Genomic DNA, 18,635 nt, shown 5'->3' with positions numbered 1-18,635 from the left:
TATGGAGCTCAAATTTACAAACTGCTTCTATACAAAGAAATGGAAAGCAACTGAGAACCATCTGGAAATAGTAAGGGTGCAGACCTCTGAAATAGGTGGATACAAAGAAAAGAGAGATTTCAAAGAATCCACTGAACTTCCAAACCTGCGTAGATGGTGTTGTATATGAACCGTGAGTTTCTGTGGGTATGAGATGTGATACGTGAGTGGATCTCTGCTGATCTCTGTGTTGCTGCTGTGACACTGCAGGGAGCCTCATACCAAACCGTTTTGACTGGTGGTTTCCGAGACAGGGTTTTGTTCAGAGGATAGGAATGACCAGAGGTTTAATGATTCCACCAGTCATAGATTTGTTTTTTAATGGCTGCAAATATAAAACCCTTTAACGGTGAATAACTTTTAAACTAATTGGAATGAGTATCTTTCTTTGAACCAGATTTTATGGAAATTGAACTCTATACTACTACTGATATCTGAAATCTGAGACCAGAACAGAACCAATCATCTATAATAAACAATCAACAATTGGAGCTGCTTTTCTTGACATGAAACTTGTTTTTGTCGCCTTTTCCCATGTCCTTTTTAAGTTTGTTTCTCCACTACAATTAGATCATTTTAGCAAATCAGTGAGTCTGTAATGTAGGTAATGAATGATCAAGGTCATCCATCCATGATTAAGGACAATTTCTAAAGCACAAAAGCACATGTTCAGTCAGAGGCTCATTCCACTGCGAGCCGCCGGGCAACCTCTCAGGTGTTCACATGTGCCATCTGGCTCTACAGTGTCAACACCAGCCAGCTGGCAATTCCTGAAAACCTACATCTTCCCAACTGTTTAAGAGACACAGGTGAGCGCTCACTAATACAGACTGGGTACCTTATTACAAATGTGTTTTCCTTTATAATACTGGTACTGTTTCCAAAGTGGTGAAAAGTAGAGCTAATACCAACTTTATAGGACGAAATGACATTGTCAACTAACACATCAACATATTACATCTGCAGCACTCAATTCAAATTTTAACTTGATTGAGAGAATAATTATTATTCATCATAATGAACGTCAACAACCAACGTTAGTATTGTTGGCAGCGGCATTTTAGAGTGCGGGCCACACACAACGAGTGCAGTGACCATGGACTGTATACAAAGATGGAAGACTCCACTTCCTTCCACTATCCAGAAATGAAGCTGGAATATGAACACTGCCATCTTGTGCATTTGGAGCCAAGGCAGCAATCAAGGGATGGAGCAGCGGTTGCAAGGTTCTGCAAACACAGCTTTTTATTTGTTCATTGCCATTGGGGTATAAGAGAATTTCAACAAACAAAAAAATGCTTTTGAATTTGATCATCTAACCTCAGCCTTTAAAATAGCTGGATGCAGCAGCTGCACGTCTTCTCTTGTGTTTATAGGCTCTCAGCAGCAACATGGAAACAGGGAACTGTTTTCTTTCAGCTTCCATCCATCATGACTTCATCCACTGCGGCCGGTCATCACTGGGAACAAGCTTACACAGACTTCTATGTTTAATAGTTGTCCCTCAAAGGAACTCTGTGTGAGTGAATCCTGCTTCTGGTAAATGCTGTTCCAGACAGAGCACGAGTCTGATCATACCATCAAACACACAGACATGGTGTCACCTGGAAAGTATGGTGGTGGCTTTAGTAAAGGCACACACACACACACACACACACACACACACACACACACACACACACACACACACACACACACACACACACACACACACATAAACTTAGAATTATGTTTTTATGGACATGTCTATTTTTTTGTGTTATTGGACAGTCTGATTTAAAAAAACTAATTGAAGTAAAACCTTCTGTGCAGAAAATCTGTAATTTGTTAATAAATTAAATATGAAATACTTTTAATAGTAATGCTAATATAAAAATATATAATAAACATGTTAAAACTGTAAAAGGTTACATATATATATAAATATGGGTTTGTTTTAATGGTACACAACCCAAAAATGTTGGGATGCCTAAAAAGAAACCGCTGCATTAAATAACCCACAAAGTGAAAGTAACCATCTTTAAAAGAAATAATATGAATAATTCTAAATATCAGAATATTCCTTGATTTTAAAGTGAGTCAAATATGTTATATAGTACTTTGTACCCACAACAAAACAAATGATATTATCTCTACTTGCTTTGCATTTACTGGAAAACTGCACAGTCACTACTCATTTTTCTGTTATTACATATGTGACCACAGTTACTCGAACTTTGTGTTGCGATGACAAGATCTTTAACTCTTTATTGTCAAGGGGTATTGTGATTATGAGAAAAGATTATGTCTTCATCATTTGGGGAAACAACACCTATGACACAAATTCACCAGCTCGTCTTTCCTGGTTTGTGGCACTGAGAGGAAATGCAGACGGTGTTACGATCAGTGAGTCAGCACTTGGCGACTTTTCTCATTAAGCTGAGTCAGTTGCAATTAGAAGCTGAGTAAGTTGTGAAATATAGAATTCATAAGTATGAGATGACGGGAATCATAATGACATTCATTCAGTTGCTATCTTGCTCAGTTTGTTGAACTTTAAAAGGTTGAAATCAAACTCCCACAGGGGTCTGCACCTCTCTGCAAGTCTGAAATACTGTTGGCATCAGAATTACATAAAAAGAGAGTGGGAGTTTGTTTGCAAAATGAAAAATAACGAATGCATTTTTATTAGCGAAGCTCCTGTGTGACTCTGGTAGCAACCTTTATCTATTTTGGATGTCATTGCTCCAACCTGTTCTCCTCAGTCTGCATGTTAAAGGCTTCCTCTAACAATAAGCTGAAATGAGTGCAGCGATGTTAAACACACACCAAAACTCAGTCCTTTAACCCAAATGTCAGGGTATTGAAAACCGAACAGTCTCCACTAATACTTGTGCTGTTACATAGATCTCTCTGTATTTACCAAAATGTATGTATTGTTCATTTTTCTTGTACATATACTGTACTTATGGCATTTGCATGTATTGTTGATACTGTTCACAACGGGACTCTATACAATAGGCTACATACATTCATTAGTCCTGTCCACACTGTAGACTAAGGTAGATTAAATAGCAATGATTTTGGAGTTGTTCGGTTTTCTTTTTCAGTTATTACAGACAGATGCATCCAAAAAAAAGTCAAAGATATAACGATCTGTATTGTATTTCACTTATATATATTTCTTTGTTCCATTTGTGTTTATTTAGACATTTTGAATCTTCCATTGTAGACATCATAATGAAATCACTGATACATTGTTGCTGTTGTCACTATGCACATCTGACTTATTGATTTGTTTAATACTCTCACAAGGTCACCTCTCTTTATTATACAATAGAAAAAGTTTGACAAATCAATGTTGAAGTTTACTGTGTAACATTTATATTATATTTTCAAAGGAGGCATCAAATCCTTTTCATCTTGGTCCCTGCTCCTGTGGTGGATGGGGTGGCAGTTCAATACTCTCCAGCGGACTGAGTCAGAGTCTCTGAAGAGAAAGCTACTGCATTTTGCCATTAATACATATTTCCCTTTGCTCTCGGTCAGCTTACTTTAACCAGAGCACATGTCTCTGTACAGGCAGAAATAAGAGGATTTGTCACAGTTCCTACACGCTAATGACACACAGATGTACAACAATGCTGAAGCTGCAAGGGATGAGAGACAGAAACCCATGGGAATGCACTGGTGGTATGAGAAATGTTTTGATCAGAACTTTTGGCATTACAGTAAAATAACACTGGTTAAGTGAACGAGTTCAAGCTTTGGCATCTGAAGGTCAGTTTTCTCTTCAGGGTCTGACTGTGGAGTGAAGACATATCCAATTCTGCCCTGGTTTCCTGCTATGAGGCTGAGTTGTTTGAGTTTATAAATGATGAGTTGGGTTCAGATGAGTTATGATATTTTCTTGTTCACTAACATGCAGTAAATCCTAATTTCAGGCGGCGGGGTCAGATGTGAATACTTTCAAGCTCCCGTAGGCAGTAGATCAAGTCAGAGGACATCTGATGGTAGGACATTTTGTTTCCGTCCAATCGCAGGATCTTCATCCTGGAGTAGGACAGAGGTCCCACCTCTCTGCAGAAACTGGTCATGTTGAACTCTGTGATGAACGGATGGGAAATAGGCTTTTTAAAACATATACAGACCACATTTTATCAGTAGAGACCCACTATTTAACCAAATGAGAGCCATCTGCTTATCGCTGTCTTGTCAAATCATTGTTGATACTAACGCGGTACTGAGAGCTTTGATTCCACATCATATAACATGTGCTCAACATGTCTATATGCTTAAGGTGGATCCCTTCAATTACTTTTCTCACATGTGCAGCCTGTGAGTTCCCCCCTTCTTCTCAGAGAGTCTGCATTCACCATTAGATCTCTTTCAGGTGCTCTGGTGTAAGCAGCGGCAGATGAAAACCACAAGACCCTCCTCTGCTTTCTCACTTAGTTTCAGTTGTAGAGTGTCTCTCGGCTCAGACTCAAGGCTTTGGAACAGGAACGGGACTATGGCTTTGAGACTGCTAGCTAGACGATGAGGTGTGTGTTTTTGTGGAAGTGTTTTGGAGTCTCTGTCTCGTTGGTATGCTGCTGAATGGTTGTGTGTGAGTCCTGGCTACAAGGCTGCTGCAATGTGACATGAATCCTACCTGTCAAAAATGGGGCAGAATGGCGGGAAGCGGATAGAGACAGAGCGGAGGGGAGATTGAAGAGGGGAACAGCATGTGCTTCTGGCTCATCTGGCACGCTCCCCTCTAAATCCTTTACAGATGTTTTCATAACACTCTCCTCGCTACTTTCGCCCAATGCAAACAGCTAATATTCCCTCCCCTCTTATCTCCTCCACCCTCTTTTCACTTTCTTTCCTGTCCATGTCTCCCTCCCGACCCGAGTCCCTCCCTTCCCTTCATTCACGCCCCTTCATCCATTTCTTTCCCGCCTTGCCTGCCAGCTGCCCAGCCAATCCCGAGTCCACATCGAGTGAAGAGCTGTGTTGGAGGAGTTCTGGTTTCTTCACAGTTTCTGTCACATTTTCCACATTTCTCCTTCCCCCTTTCTGCAGTGTTTAGGTGTCTGACCTCCATAGGTGGTCACACCCATAACTCAATAATTGAAAAATGCATGAAAGTGCACATGTGTGGGGAAATTATAGCTTTTCCTAGAAATGAAGTCAGTGACATCTCTACATTTACAGTGTGAGAGGAGATTGCAGCTCTGTGTGCACCTCACCTTGTATTTCATTGGCCTCCAGGTAGAGGTACTGCAGGCTGCTGGGAACTGTAGGAATGGTTGTGAGTTTGTTATAAGAAAGGTCCAATTCCACCAAGCTGGAGAGGTTGAAGACCCACGGGTGGACACCGCCACTCTGCAAACCACAGTGACTTAAACGCAGGTACTTAAGCTTGAGGAGCCCGGTGAAACTGCCGTTGTCCAGCCCAGATAAAGAGTTATTGGACAGATAGAGCTGCTGGATGGACGAAGGTAAATGTCGGGGGAGGGACGAGATCAAATTTCCACCGAGGTGTAACAGATTCAGACTGATCAGACCTGCAACACAGCAGAAGATAAAAACACAGCTAAAGATGCACAAATATATACTGATAAATATATGTGACAGAATTAGGGTTAATAATCAGTTCAGAGCGGTAACAAGGCCAAACATCAGGTTCTGGGATGTGGTAAAAATCCACTTATACACGGCAAATATATTGTAAAAATGTTTTCTCGACATATAGAACTATAAAAGCGGTCTGAGAGGTTATACCTCTGCCAATGCTATTGCCCATCTTGCCAAAAGCCAATTATATTTTGAGAAATGTTGGTTGATGTGCATTGTCCTTATAAATGTCCTACTTGTTCTATTAAATGTAAGAGGTTTCATTGAAATATAGTCTTGACCAGTGTCCAAGCAGCACACTGCAGCTGTAGCTTTGCCTTTTCTTTACCGGACTTCAATGTTATTTTTATGATCTTAATTTTCATTTATAGAGCAATTTCACACCTCAAATGAAAGAATGAAGAATCAAATGAAATTGAGGACAGAATGTAAGACTGTATGATGCTGACTGACATAACTCACTGTTGAATTACACAACACCTTTACTCTTGTCACCCCAAAGACTTTTAAACCCATGTAAAATGTAAAACAACAAATTGTCTGGTTACTCTGGAGGGGATTAAAGTCAATTTTAAAAGATCAAGAAAAAAGCTCTTTTGTCTCTGTGGATCCTGTAAAAATGTTTCATTGAAATCCACTTTGAAGATTGTGCGTATGTTGTGTATGACAGTTGTTTTTACTTTGTTGTAACATTCCTTTGCTGCCCTCTTGGGTGTGGCTCTCTTGAGTAAGAGATTTTAATCCAAATAAGACTTTGACCTAGATCAGAATAACATATGCATGCCACTGTTTCAAGTCATTGCACTTTCTGCAGGTAAAAGACAGCAGCACAAGGCTGTGACAACCTTTCTTGGTTTTCATCTAGTGTGTACAGGGGTATATGTGATGCATGTATAGAGAGGAAATGACACATTCCACTACCTCTGAAGTCTCCCTCTGTGATGGTTTGCAGTCTGTTTCCCTGCAGCAGCAGCAGCGTCAGGTTGTGCAGCTTCTGGAAAGCTCCGGGCCTGATGCTGCTGATTTGGTTGTGAGCCAGTCGCAGCTGCCTGAGACCTGCTGGTAGCACGTCGGGCACAGAAGTCAGGTGGTTGTTGTTGGCAAAAAAGTAGCACAGCTGGGTCTGGTTCTGCAGGGAGGCCCGGTCCAGCGTCTCACTCGTCAGCTGGTTGTGGTCCAGGATGAGCCAGCGGAGCTCGGTAATGTTGACCAGTACAGAGGAGGACAGGGACGAGATGTTGTTGTGCTGGGAAAAAACAGATTTTCTCACTTCCACATGAAATAGAACATACAGGAGATTGCTCACTGTGAAATCTCTACAGTGCGAAGACCAGGCGGACCATTGTAAAGATAAAACATGCTCAGTGGCACATTCCGTCTTTCTTACCTGTAGAAAAAGGTACTGAGTTGTGTCTGGCAGGTCGTCAGGGATGTCTGCCTGGCCTCTGTGGTCACAGTAGAGCGCTGTGGGCCACTGGATGGGGCAGTCACACTGTTCAGGGCAGGTCTGCGGGTTGTTAGCTCGGAACCAGGCTGGGTTCATCCGCCCCTGCAGGCTCAGAACACTGGGCTCACCCAGCATGCGGTCAATCCACAGAGGAACCCCTCCGTAGTCCGTTTCGGCGACAACAGTGGCCGAAGCAGAGTGAACAACACACAGTAGCACCACCACGGCACAGCAGAAGAGAGCCATGGAGACAGCTGGGTAGAAATCCTACAAAATTAAACAGGAAGATAAACGTGTTAAAGAGGCAGATTTTAGGTTTTAAAGTCAGGACATGACTATAACCCTGGGAATGTTTTTAAATGTCTTCTGTGGTTAGTCTGAGCAAATCACTTTAATGATATCCATCAGCGTCTTAACTTGGGCGCGGGTTTGAACTCTGATGTGGGTATTCACCTGGCAGGGAGAGTTCAGTGCAACATGGTTTCAACTAAAGGGAAGTTCAGAATACAGGATTTTTGGAGCTTGACCCAACTGCATAATTGTTGGCCATTAACTTTTAACAATGCTTGCACCATGATCCCAGAAATAGCAAAGCTGCCTGATGGTTTAGTCAATTCATCACTTTGCTCAGGACTGAAATATCTGGGTTTCAGTGTGAGGTGAAGCAATGTCACCTTTTTATTGCAGCCCCTCTCGTTATGTCAATAATTAATAAATAGTTTTAAATTGAAATTGTGCAGCACTGTCTGAAATGCAGCAAAAGTTGAGAAACGTTTGCATGCAATTGTCTAAGCGATGACGCCTCTATAGTTGAGAAGGGAGAATATACGTTTTCCCTGCATGCACAGCTGTCGGTGGTTACGGTGGTACCATCAGAGCAGGAACGCACAAAAGCAAACACACAAAAACACACACCAAGACTCTCAGTTACAAAGGGTTGCATCATTAGGAAGTTTGATTTGACCAGCAAGTTTGCAGTGTTGCATTTTGCCTTCCTCAGTCTTACAGTACAGCACATGCTCCAAAGGTTTCCAAGACATTAGCTGACTTATGCAATCACGACATCATCTGGAGCTCTGATCATTTCCAGTTGTGCCAGTTTTCCAGCTTTTTACGGATAAGAAACAAACAGACACGTACCTGATAATCAGTAGTTGCAGAGCAGAGCCAGGTTGCCGTGAATTTCCAATAAAATTATGAAATAGTGTGTTCATGTGCAACTGTGTGTGTGTGCGTGTGTGTAATGTGTGTGTAGGTGTCTGTGTGTTTTCAAGTGAGCATATGTGTTTTTTCCTTTCTTTAAACGCTGCCCACATCACAGACCCCAGACCTCCTCCATAATCTTCCCTCACTTTTTCCTTTTCCCTTCTCTCAGCCCTTGGTAACAGTTGAACCCTCATGTTGGTGAAACATGTTTGCTTTTATCATGGAGATGAAAAAGAAAATACACAGAAAGACTGATGAGGATGAGGGGTGAAGAAGAAGGGAGAGAAGAGAGCAGAGAAGAAATGAGGGCAACAGATCAGTTTGGATTCTGATGGTGCAGAGCTGTGTGTGTGTGTGTGAGACTGGTTCTAGATGTGGAGACATTCACGCCACAAAGTACCTGGGGAGCCAAAGAGACCATTCTGTGCATGTGTGTGCGTCTCTGTAACTCTGTGGCCATCTGTGTGTTTGCTTTTGTGCGTGCGTGCATGCATGTGTATGTACGTGTGCATCTCTGTGATAATATGTGTCTGTGTCTGCATGCATGCATGTATGTATGTATGCGTGCATGCTATGCATGCATATGTGTATGTGTGTGTATATGTGTGTGTGTGTGTGTGTGTGTGTGTGTGTGTGTGTGTGTGTGTGTGTGTGTGTGTGTGTGTGTGTGTGTGTGTGTGTGTGTGTGTGTGTGTGTGTGTGTGTGAAGGAACGTCTTGCAAGAATCTGAGCAGAGCAGAGTAAAACGATTCCAGATTCCTCTCCCCTCAAATACGAGAAGCTGCTGTGAGAAAAGAAGCAAGGTAGCAAAAAAGAGACAGAAAAGTCCTGATCAGTAAATGAAATGAGCGCCCTCTAGGAAAAACAAACAGAACGACACCCACTACAGAGCTCAGATAAACTTGAAACATAATAAGTGCCTGTATATGATTTAATTGGGTTAAAAAAAGGGTGATGAAGCATTTTCTTGTTACCACAAATCTTGAAAAGAATGTGTTTTACTGTAAATACCACAGTGCTGTTTCAGTGTGTGTGTGGCAGAGGCTTCTGCGGCAGTTTAGTGTTAATTACACATACAGTTAATGAATGGGCAGGCAATCAACAGGGCAATAAAAACAATGTGTGTGTGCAGTTCAGCTACATGTGTCAGATACACCAACTACTAATTTTTCAAGGCTCACTGTTCAATGAAGAAATTCTACCAATTACTGACCAATGTATTATAACATTGCACCGTTCAAAACACAGGTGGCATGGTGGTTCAGTGGTCTGCACTTCCACCTCACAGCAAAAAGGTTATGGTTTGAATCCTGGTTCAGCCAGGCCTTCCTTGTGTGGATTCGTACACATTTTTCTTCTGCCCTCAACCACAGTCCAAAGACTTGTAATGGTTAGGTTAAGTGGACACCAATTGACCATAGGTGTGAATCAGAGTGTCACAGGGACTACTCTGTATGTAGTCCCTGTGATTTCCTGTGACCAGTGCAGTATCAGCTGGGATTGGCTGCAGCCCCCCCCACAACCCTTAAAGGAGAAGCCGTACAGATAATGGATAATATCGCTGTAATATGACGCTCGGTTGTCACCTCTGAGATTAATCATGTAGCCGATAACTATGTATGATTTCTTGTATAACATGCTTGCTAATGAGTCATCATCTATTCGCTGAAATTCAATTTTCCGACACAGTAGCTGCCCTCGGGTGGTTTCCTGTTTGGAAGCTGGCAGATATAGCAGCTCCTTAAATAGTCTGTGAAGCTGGGAACTCTTCAAATAATCTTCTGTGACCGCAATGTTGCACATGTTTCCACCTGCTCCCACGCTCTGAGTCACATGCACATCCCTAAAAAATAGGTTTGGAGTCTTGCCACTGTCGTGAAGTGTAACATACTGGAAATGTGTTTTTAATACCAGGTAACTTCTTTCCCAAATTTGTTGCCTAATAAGTTTCGAAGTTCAGTCTTGACCTCGGAAACAAAAAGTTGATCAAACAGTGTCACCTTAACGTCCATTTAGTGGCTGTTCTAAAGCTTTCAATCGTTATACATGAACTTCATGAGCAAATTGAGTTTACTCAGTTGTTGAAATGTTTATTCATTTTTTTCTTCTTATCTGATATTTGTCCTCCAATATTACAAAAATACAGATGCTGATGATGTCTATTCCATTGTTTATGATTTTAATGATCAAAACAAAAGAACTGAGCCTGTTTCTTCTTCCTCCTCTTTTTCTTCTTGGTATATTTTCCATTCACCATCTGCTCCCTGTATTTCCTGTCATCAACACTAGAGGGCTCTACTTCATCAGTGATCAGCAGCAGATACAGGTTTGGATAAATTAAGGTAAAGGTCTACTTTTCTAAAGTTTCCACACTAAATAAAAACATGTATCCATCTCTGAAGAGGATTATTGTAAAGAAAAAGAACAATTCCACAGATAGGATGAATATATATAAGTCTTAGGTGAGATATTTTTCTTTTTAAACCATATTCATTCTTATAGTATTACAATTTTTTTTTACCATTTTCATGGCACCAAAGCCCTGACTCTGACAGTGAGTTTTGACGGTTACTATAGTTACATGTCCCAGCATGGTGTTGAACTGGAGATCTTCTAGTTGCGTGGATCGTAGACCACTGAGCTTCAGTGTATTATTACGATCTCCTTTTTCAGTGTAGCACAGCAGATGTAACATCAGCAACATCATACATTTTGCCATGATGACACTACAATTTAGTTTAAATCTTTAATTAACACTGTGACCAATGCCGATAGACATAAAGCAGCTGTTTTTATCTGGCTGTGAAAAAGATGGGCAGCTTGATGTGGTGTAATCTTGAACATCTGTGAGAGATTTTACGTGTATTTGTGTGTGTGTGTGTGTGTGTGTGTGTGTGTGTGTGTGTGTGTGTGTGTGTGTGTGTGTGTGTGTGTGTGTGTGTGTGTGTGTGTGTGTGTGTGTGTGCACGGACATCTGCTTTCTATCGCCTGGTTCACGCTGCCCCTTGGCCCTGGGGTACCATGGTTCAAATTACCTTGGGGAGCCACATTGTTCAGGGAATACTAAGATCAGATCTGTGTGGATCTTCTTCAGTCAGGTTATGTAATTATTAAACCATCTCTGTATATCAAATATAATTGAGTGTATTTTCTGAACAAGAGTGTTTGTTGTCGTGGATACGTGAAGAAAATTCACCTTGTGGAGACACAATCCTGGTTCCCACAAGGTTAACCATTACATTGTCAGGTCAAGACTTGTTTTATGGGTGATCATAAGGTAAAGATGGCGTTAGGCATGAAATGACTACATTTAAGTTCAGAGTTATTGTTTGAGAAGTTGATGTGAGTCTGAAAAGTATCGTCCTAAGTGACAAAGCAATTTCCTGAATGAAAAATTCCTCTGACATTCCTGTGAAGAGTTTAGGGCTGGAGTGAAAAAGGGCTTCCTGCTCTGATCTTCTGATCCCTGCTCAGCGCTGCTCATGACCCAGACAGGAGACCGTGAGTATGGAAGGGGATGGGGGATGGGGGATGGGGGATGGGGGTGTTTTGGGCTACCCAGAGTCCACCTGGGCCTCTCACTTTGAAGTCCTGGTAAGCAGAGATTCAGCTTCCCATTTCTTCATGTTGTTATATGTAGATACGTATCTTTACAGCAGAGTTTATCTACTCAAGCAGGCTGCCTAACATGTTGTGTTGCAAGACGTATTAACTCATCAGGCTCATAGGTTTGCCGTTAGCCATGAGTCAAAGGTCAGAGCTCATCCTGGTTCAGTTCAGACATAAACAGCTTTTATGGAGAAATGAAGCCATTTTTAGAAATAAGTCCGAAACTCATAAAAGTACATATGAATTAATGAACGTGGCTGTTGTAATGTTTCACAGAGCTGGGCAGAGTGATGCCAGGTCTCCTCTGCTGCATCTGGTGTCCACAGATGCCTGCGGCCACATGAAAAAAATAAAGAACAGTTTCCTTATGATGCAGCTGCAGAAACTTGCAAAAGCCACGAAATAGTCAAACACATAAAAAGACAATGTGTCATTCATTCTTTTTGATTTTTTTATGGATATTCATAAAGACATAGCATGTATAGACATATTTAAAGGCACTATTATAGTTTTAGAATTTGATTTAGCTTTCTCTGTGATTCTAGTATTAGCAGTAGAGAGGAGGGACACAAGGGGGGGAGTGTGGTGACTCAAAGTAACACCGTGATTGTAAGACTGGATGAAATAGTTTGGACGCTTGCATTCACTGCCAACGACTTCTGACGTTTAATAAACGATTTGACAAACCAAGAGTGAAGCGTGCATGTCTACACGTTTCCAAACCATTTTCCCCAGTCTCACAATCACAGTGGGACTTTGAGAAGCAATAGTCAGTCACCACATTTAAGTCAAAAACTGTCCGCTCATTCCTGTGGGCTCTACTATATATATTTATATATCACATTTCCTGGAACCATACATCCACCAGTGGCCACCAGTGCTCCAAGGGACTCACAAAATACAGCAAAATCTGCATACATACATAATGGCTGCAACAGGGGGGGGTATTGTTATTTACTTTTGGCTATAGATCGAGTTGTCTGACTCTTCTGGGGGAGGGTATTTGTTCATCCTGAGGGTTTCCTCCCCAACCCTTTTGCAAAAAACTATAATTATTACATAAATATTTACATCACAAACAGATTTGTCTATTCCAGGGTTGAAAAAGGTATCATTTGTCATATGCAAAAACACGTTTGTCTCTATGTCTGTGTTTTATTAAAGTTTACATTGGTGTCATACATTAAATCTTCCATTAAATTAATGTTTAATCTGTTGCAAAACAAGTTGTGCGCATTTAATCCTGTTGAATTATTTCAACTTAAGGGGGTTGCAGTTTTTTAAGTCAATAAGAGCATTTGAAGAAAACAAGAACAACCCTTGAAAGGAACTTTTTCACGTTTTATATTACAAAGAAAGACACAACGTCTGTAGCTCATTGAACTTTTTTTTCCTTTCAATTTAATCGACACTCCTTCACTGTGTCCTGGCTTTTACTTCGTAGGAAGTGGACAGATATAAGAGGGATAATGATGAGAAGAAACAGAGAATTTGGTTTTGAAAGAGAAAAGGGGGAACAATATTTGAGGAGTCCATACCTAAAAGTGGGAGAAACCCCTTGATTCAGATGTAGCTGGTGTCGGAGTGAAGATGCGGGGGCAGGAAGAGGCCCACATTAAGCACACACACACAACATGAGACGAGTTTCACACATGTTTTCATTTAACCCTCTACAACATGGAAGGTCGATGGAGAGGAATGAGGAAAGTTGGATCCGCCCCCCTTGGTCAAATCCTTGTCAGGGAGTTTAAAAAAACAAATACAATAATAGCTTCAGTAACCATCTTTGGAAGATTTCCAATTGCACAGAGCTTTACTATTGATAGGACAAAATGTTCTAGACCCATTAAATAACTGTATAGTTAAAATAAAAAGTGCCTCTAAACCCGCCTATGCCCATTTTTGGTACAAAATCTTGCACATGCACTTTTGGCTGTAGATCGAGTTGTCTGACTTTATTGGGGAGTATATTTTTCATCCTGAGGGATTCCACCCGAACCCTTATAGCAAAAATATAAGAAAATACTTACATCACAAATAGTTTCAACTATTCCAGGGTTGAAACATTGTGAAATTTGTCCCCTTCAAAAACACGTATGTGTCCATATCTGTGCTCCATATATGTTTTTTTAAGTTCACAGCAAAACAGATACAACACCTCTGTTGATTTTGTGCAATGGTCAGCATGTGGTATTGTTCGCTTTATGTACAGAAAGGATAACTAACATTTTTAATTAATTTTGTAGTTTTGATCCAGTGAGCTTTGGTACCAAAATCAGATGTGCAAATACTGAGGAAATAGTATGTTTCAGCTCAGAGGGGGAGAATATACTGCACACAGATGGGAAAAATCCCCCTCACAGGCTCTGCATCTCACATGCCTGGTGTTGGTGGAGAAGGAGGCTCCAGACTGGGGGTGAGGGGTGTGGGGTGCAGTGGGCCGTGCCTGAACGAACAAAACGGGGTGCAGGAGGGCGGATTATGGGGTGGAAGCAGCCAACAGAAAAAGAATGGAGAGGGGTGGAGAGGGGGATGGCAGAATGGGAAGGAGAACAGGGAGGGGATGAGAGGTATTTTTGTGTGATTGTCGAAGTCCCCTCCACTCCTGAGCTAACTCTGAGAGAGACAGGGGGGACAAAGAGGGCCAGGCTACCTCTGATCAGGTAGGTGTGTGTGTGTTTGTATGTGTGTGAACATGTGTCTGTCTGTCACTGCAGTGTCTTTCTGTGAAACCTCATTGGGGAAACATAAACACATGATGATAGAGACACATTTTGGTGGCGCTTTTTCGTCTTCTGCAAAATCACAGGGTCATTATTGGACGTTTTCCCACAATTCTGGCGCTACAGAGAGAAACATTTACAAAGGTGGTATTCATGGTCTGGTTTTTCCTTTTTTCAACGTTTCCTCTGTGGATTAAGACCCTTAAGAATGTGCCTCCCTGCAGGCTGTTTCCAAAACAAGGCCAGTGCCTGCACTGCCCTGCTCCACTCCAAAGGTGTGAGACAGTGTGCTTTTAATTCTTTGACTTTGCTGCTGAATGATCATTTTATTATTTCATTTTTCATGTACCTCTACATTATATAAGAGAAAGAACTTTGAAACAGAAACATGTTTTTTTCCATCTCTTTACTCTGAACTATTTCAAAATGTTTAAAATTCGAACAAAATGATTATGGTTTGTGACTGTCTGTGTTTTTTCTAAATGTTCTTGCCATGTCTGTCTTTGTAGATTACATAAAGGTTCTGAGTGACTGCGACAATGTTCCTGGCGACCATCTTCTTCTTCTCTGCCCTGCTCCCGTTCTCTCTTTCCCATCGACGGGACCCCTTCGCTTGGCTGTATGGCCGCCAAGGGTATGCTGTTGCCTCCCTGCAGGAGGGCACCTCAGGAGGCCAGTGTCCTGAAGAGTGTGACTGTCCCCCCACCTTCCCAGTTGCCATGTACTGTGACGGGCGGGGCCTGACAGTCATGCCAAATGTTCCTGCCCGTATCAAGTACTTGTACCTCCAGAACAATGCCATCACTTCTGTGCCTGAGTCGGCTCTGGTCAATGCAACCAGTCTGGTGTGGTTAATGATGCACTACAACCAGCTGACAACTGAAGCCATTGACAAGAAGGTAAATCTGCATCTGGTCTTAGTCAGATCCAGACACACATGAGCTCAGAGAATGATGGAGAACTGCTGCTCTTTATGGATGTCAGATGGCTGACAGCTGGTGAACAGGTTGAGTAATTACAGAGGGAACGTGACAGCTTTATGTTTGCATGTGTGAGGAGGAAAAATGGGGATTTTTATGTGTTGTTCTTTCATGTCTGATTCCCCCTTTGCTACAGTTGACATGCTGTGTCATACAGATTTTAATGCAGATAAATCTGGATCAGATTTTCATCTGATGTAAAATCTGAAAATGAAATGGAAACATTTATCTTTGGCTGATGGTCGGACAGAAAGACAGACAGACAGACAGACAGACAGACAGACAGACAGACAGACAGACAGACAGACAGACAGACAGGCTGACTTCCTGGAGGCAGGATGTCGTGCTTATAGATTCGAGTGATGTGCGGTTCAGCCTGCCACACATTAACCCTCCCCTGCAGTCGCTGAGAGGAAATGGAATATTTCTGACATGACCACAAAGATCTTCTTTCTTTAATTTTTGATGATGATGACATATATTTAAATGACTAAATGTGATGTTCGACTTTTTCAATCCTTTTGATGGTGAGTTTGGTTGAATTTACTTTGATGTCGCTCACCCTCTACATCATATTTAGGTGTTTCTGAAGTTGGAGGGACTGGAGCGTTTATATCTACAGCACAACAATCTGACCAGCATTCCTTCCAACCTCCCCCGCTCCCTGCGAGATCTGAGAATCCATCATAACAAGATTGAAAAGGTAATGGTTTGCATTGGTTGATCTTCATGCAGAGCTCCTCTCTACTTTCAGATTTTAAAGTTATCACACTGTTGCCTAGGTATCACCTGCAGACCTAGAGGGAATGGATAACCTCACTATCCTGTATCTCCATGATAATGCGCTCACAGACATGAGCACATCACTGAAGGCACTGACATCTCTCACACTGCTGGACATCAGTGGCAACAAGCTGACAAAGGTGAACCAATGTTTTAATCAATGTGTCCCATTCAATTTACAGACAAGATTCAGACTTCCTAGAGAATTTTCAAATTAATGATCCCAGGTCCCGGAGGCCCTCCCTGACCATCTGCACCAACTCTATCTGGAGTCCAACTCCATCGACTCAGTGCCAGCGGACTTCCTGGGTGGTCTCACACAGCTGCAGTATGTCAGGATGGGCCACAACCAGCTGACAGACAAGGGCATCCCTCCCAACACCTTTAATGTGACGGGCCTGGTGGAGCTGGACCTGAGCTTCAACAAGCTGGAGAGAATCCCCATAGTCAGCACCACACTGCAACACCTCTACCTGCAGGCAAACCAAATCAAAGGTAACATACATGAAAATACAAATGTCAATATCCCTATCCCAATATTTTATTAGATTCTTTTGGGAATTTTTTGGAATACATAAAATAATTAGACTCAGGACCTTAAGGTCAGAAATCAAACCCATTAAATGTGCTCTAAAGGTCCTGGCTCCAGCATTGTAGCTTTTATTATTCGTCATATGACATCACAATGGCCCACATTTGCATAATGTACTCTGATCAATAAAATAAATGCTCATCTGGTACCAACAAAGCGAGGAAAATCGACATTGGAGGCCAACATTTCCTCCAAGCACTTGAAGCTTTGACCAATCACAACAAAATGGGTCAGCTGGCCAATCAGAGCAGACTGGGCTTTGTTGTAAGGGGGGCCTTAAAGAGACAGGATCTAAAACCTAGCATTTAAGACAGAGGCTGAAAAGAGGAGCTGCTGCAATGGACAGTGTGAAGAAGGTGATGTTAACATTTAGAAGTTAATATTTTGTCAGCATTAAAATTGTAAACCTCAATATGAGCTTACTGTGTCCCATTTGAAGGTTTACAATCCTGAAAATGAAGTCATATTTGATGTATGAAAGCAGAATAATGACACTATTTAATACTTTCGTGGTTTCATTTTGACTCAGACAAGTGTTGCGTTAACACGGAGGGTTTTTTACATCTGCATTATGTAATCCTCTCTTACTCTGTTCTGTGGCTGTAGAGTTCACTCTGGGGAGTTTCTGCAGCTTCATGGATGTGACCAATTTCTCCAAACTGCTGACGGTGCGACTGGATGGAAACGAGATCGGTCGTCAGGACATCCCCTCAGAGTCATCCTTGTGCCTGCGGATGGCTTCCGACATCGAGGTCTAACTATGTGAACAACACAGCTTGTGTGCACCATAATGTAACACATTATTTTTGTGAGATGTGCAAAAAGCAAAGCGCAGCAGGGATGATATGATTTAACACCAGCATGAGATGGCAGGAGCTCATATCTTCTATACATTATCCTGAGAAAAAAGACTGTTTGGGTAAACTTTACTTCAGACAAGCTTAAACATGGCCTAATCTCTGTCAAAAAATATAAATCTAAATTAGACTTACATGCTTCAATTACAGTCAATACATTTTTTTTTTGCTCCTTGAAACTAATCAGACCCTGATTTTATTGATCAATAAGTTGCGGTGAGGATCAATGATCTGTGTATGTTATGATATATATAGTGTTTATATCTCTCTTTCTCCTTATGTCTTGATTTGTGTTTTTCATTGTTTTTCTCTTATGATAAAAGTGTGTATCATGTATGATATGTTCATAAGCTGTCGCTGAATCCTATTACACAATAGTGTCCGCTGCATGAAATTACCTTGTTTGAATGGGATGCATTATTTCAAATATTAATTTCATTTGTTTTAAAACATGCTGTGACTCCTGTTTTTGCACAGTGAAATCAGCTTTCCTTAGAGGATTAGAAAATATCCATGTACAATGTAAAAATATCTCCATACAGTACTGTAGTGACTCACATACAGAGGGTGATATGATTATTGAGTTAATGTATGTATTGCATGGTTTGATTACCATATTTATGTTTACAAGCCTTTCTTGGAATAAATAAAAGTAAAACATACTCTTTGCTCTTTATGTGCAGTTTCCTGTATTTGTCCATGTCTGTGTGAGTATGTGTATGATTCACTGTTTTTATGGACTGTAGCGCAGCACAGGAAAGAGCTACAGAGTGCTGTAACAATGAAGCTTTTGTTGAA

General features: G+C 41.4%; 2 protein-coding genes across 2 annotated transcripts; one reads left to right on the top strand and one right to left on the bottom strand.

Annotated features, from left to right (window-relative positions):
• Positions 1-3,179: 3,179 nt before the first annotated feature.
• zgc:113307 (uncharacterized protein LOC553753 homolog) lies at positions 3,180-8,591 on the bottom strand. The gene is made up of 5 exons (XM_035149658.1): positions 8,228-8,591; positions 7,028-7,354; positions 6,562-6,886; positions 5,253-5,570; positions 3,180-4,123 (listed from the first exon to the last, which is right to left on the bottom strand). The coding sequence occupies exons 2-5, from the start codon at positions 7,331-7,333 to the stop codon at positions 3,972-3,974; spliced, it is 1,101 nt and encodes a 366-aa protein (XP_035005549.1). The 5' UTR covers positions 7,334-7,354; positions 8,228-8,591; the 3' UTR covers positions 3,180-3,971.
• Positions 8,592-14,399: 5,808 nt separating this feature from the next.
• On the top strand, positions 14,400-18,513 carry fmoda (fibromodulin a). Its single transcript, XM_035148382.2, has 6 exons — positions 14,400-14,565; positions 15,135-15,524; positions 16,186-16,308; positions 16,388-16,528; positions 16,616-16,883; positions 17,587-18,513. The coding sequence occupies exons 2-6, from the start codon at positions 15,165-15,167 to the stop codon at positions 17,736-17,738; spliced, it is 1,044 nt and encodes a 347-aa protein (XP_035004273.1). The 5' UTR covers positions 14,400-14,565; positions 15,135-15,164; the 3' UTR covers positions 17,739-18,513.
• The last annotated feature ends 122 nt before the right edge of the window (positions 18,514-18,635 follow it).

This window comes from Hippoglossus stenolepis, chromosome 3 (assembly GCF_022539355.2).
Source record: "Hippoglossus stenolepis isolate QCI-W04-F060 chromosome 3, HSTE1.2, whole genome shotgun sequence".
In the NCBI taxonomy this organism is placed as follows: domain Eukaryota; kingdom Metazoa; phylum Chordata; class Actinopteri; order Pleuronectiformes; family Pleuronectidae; genus Hippoglossus; species Hippoglossus stenolepis.
Note: the sequence above shows the minus strand (reverse complement) of the source record. Positions and strands in the feature narration are given on the sequence as shown.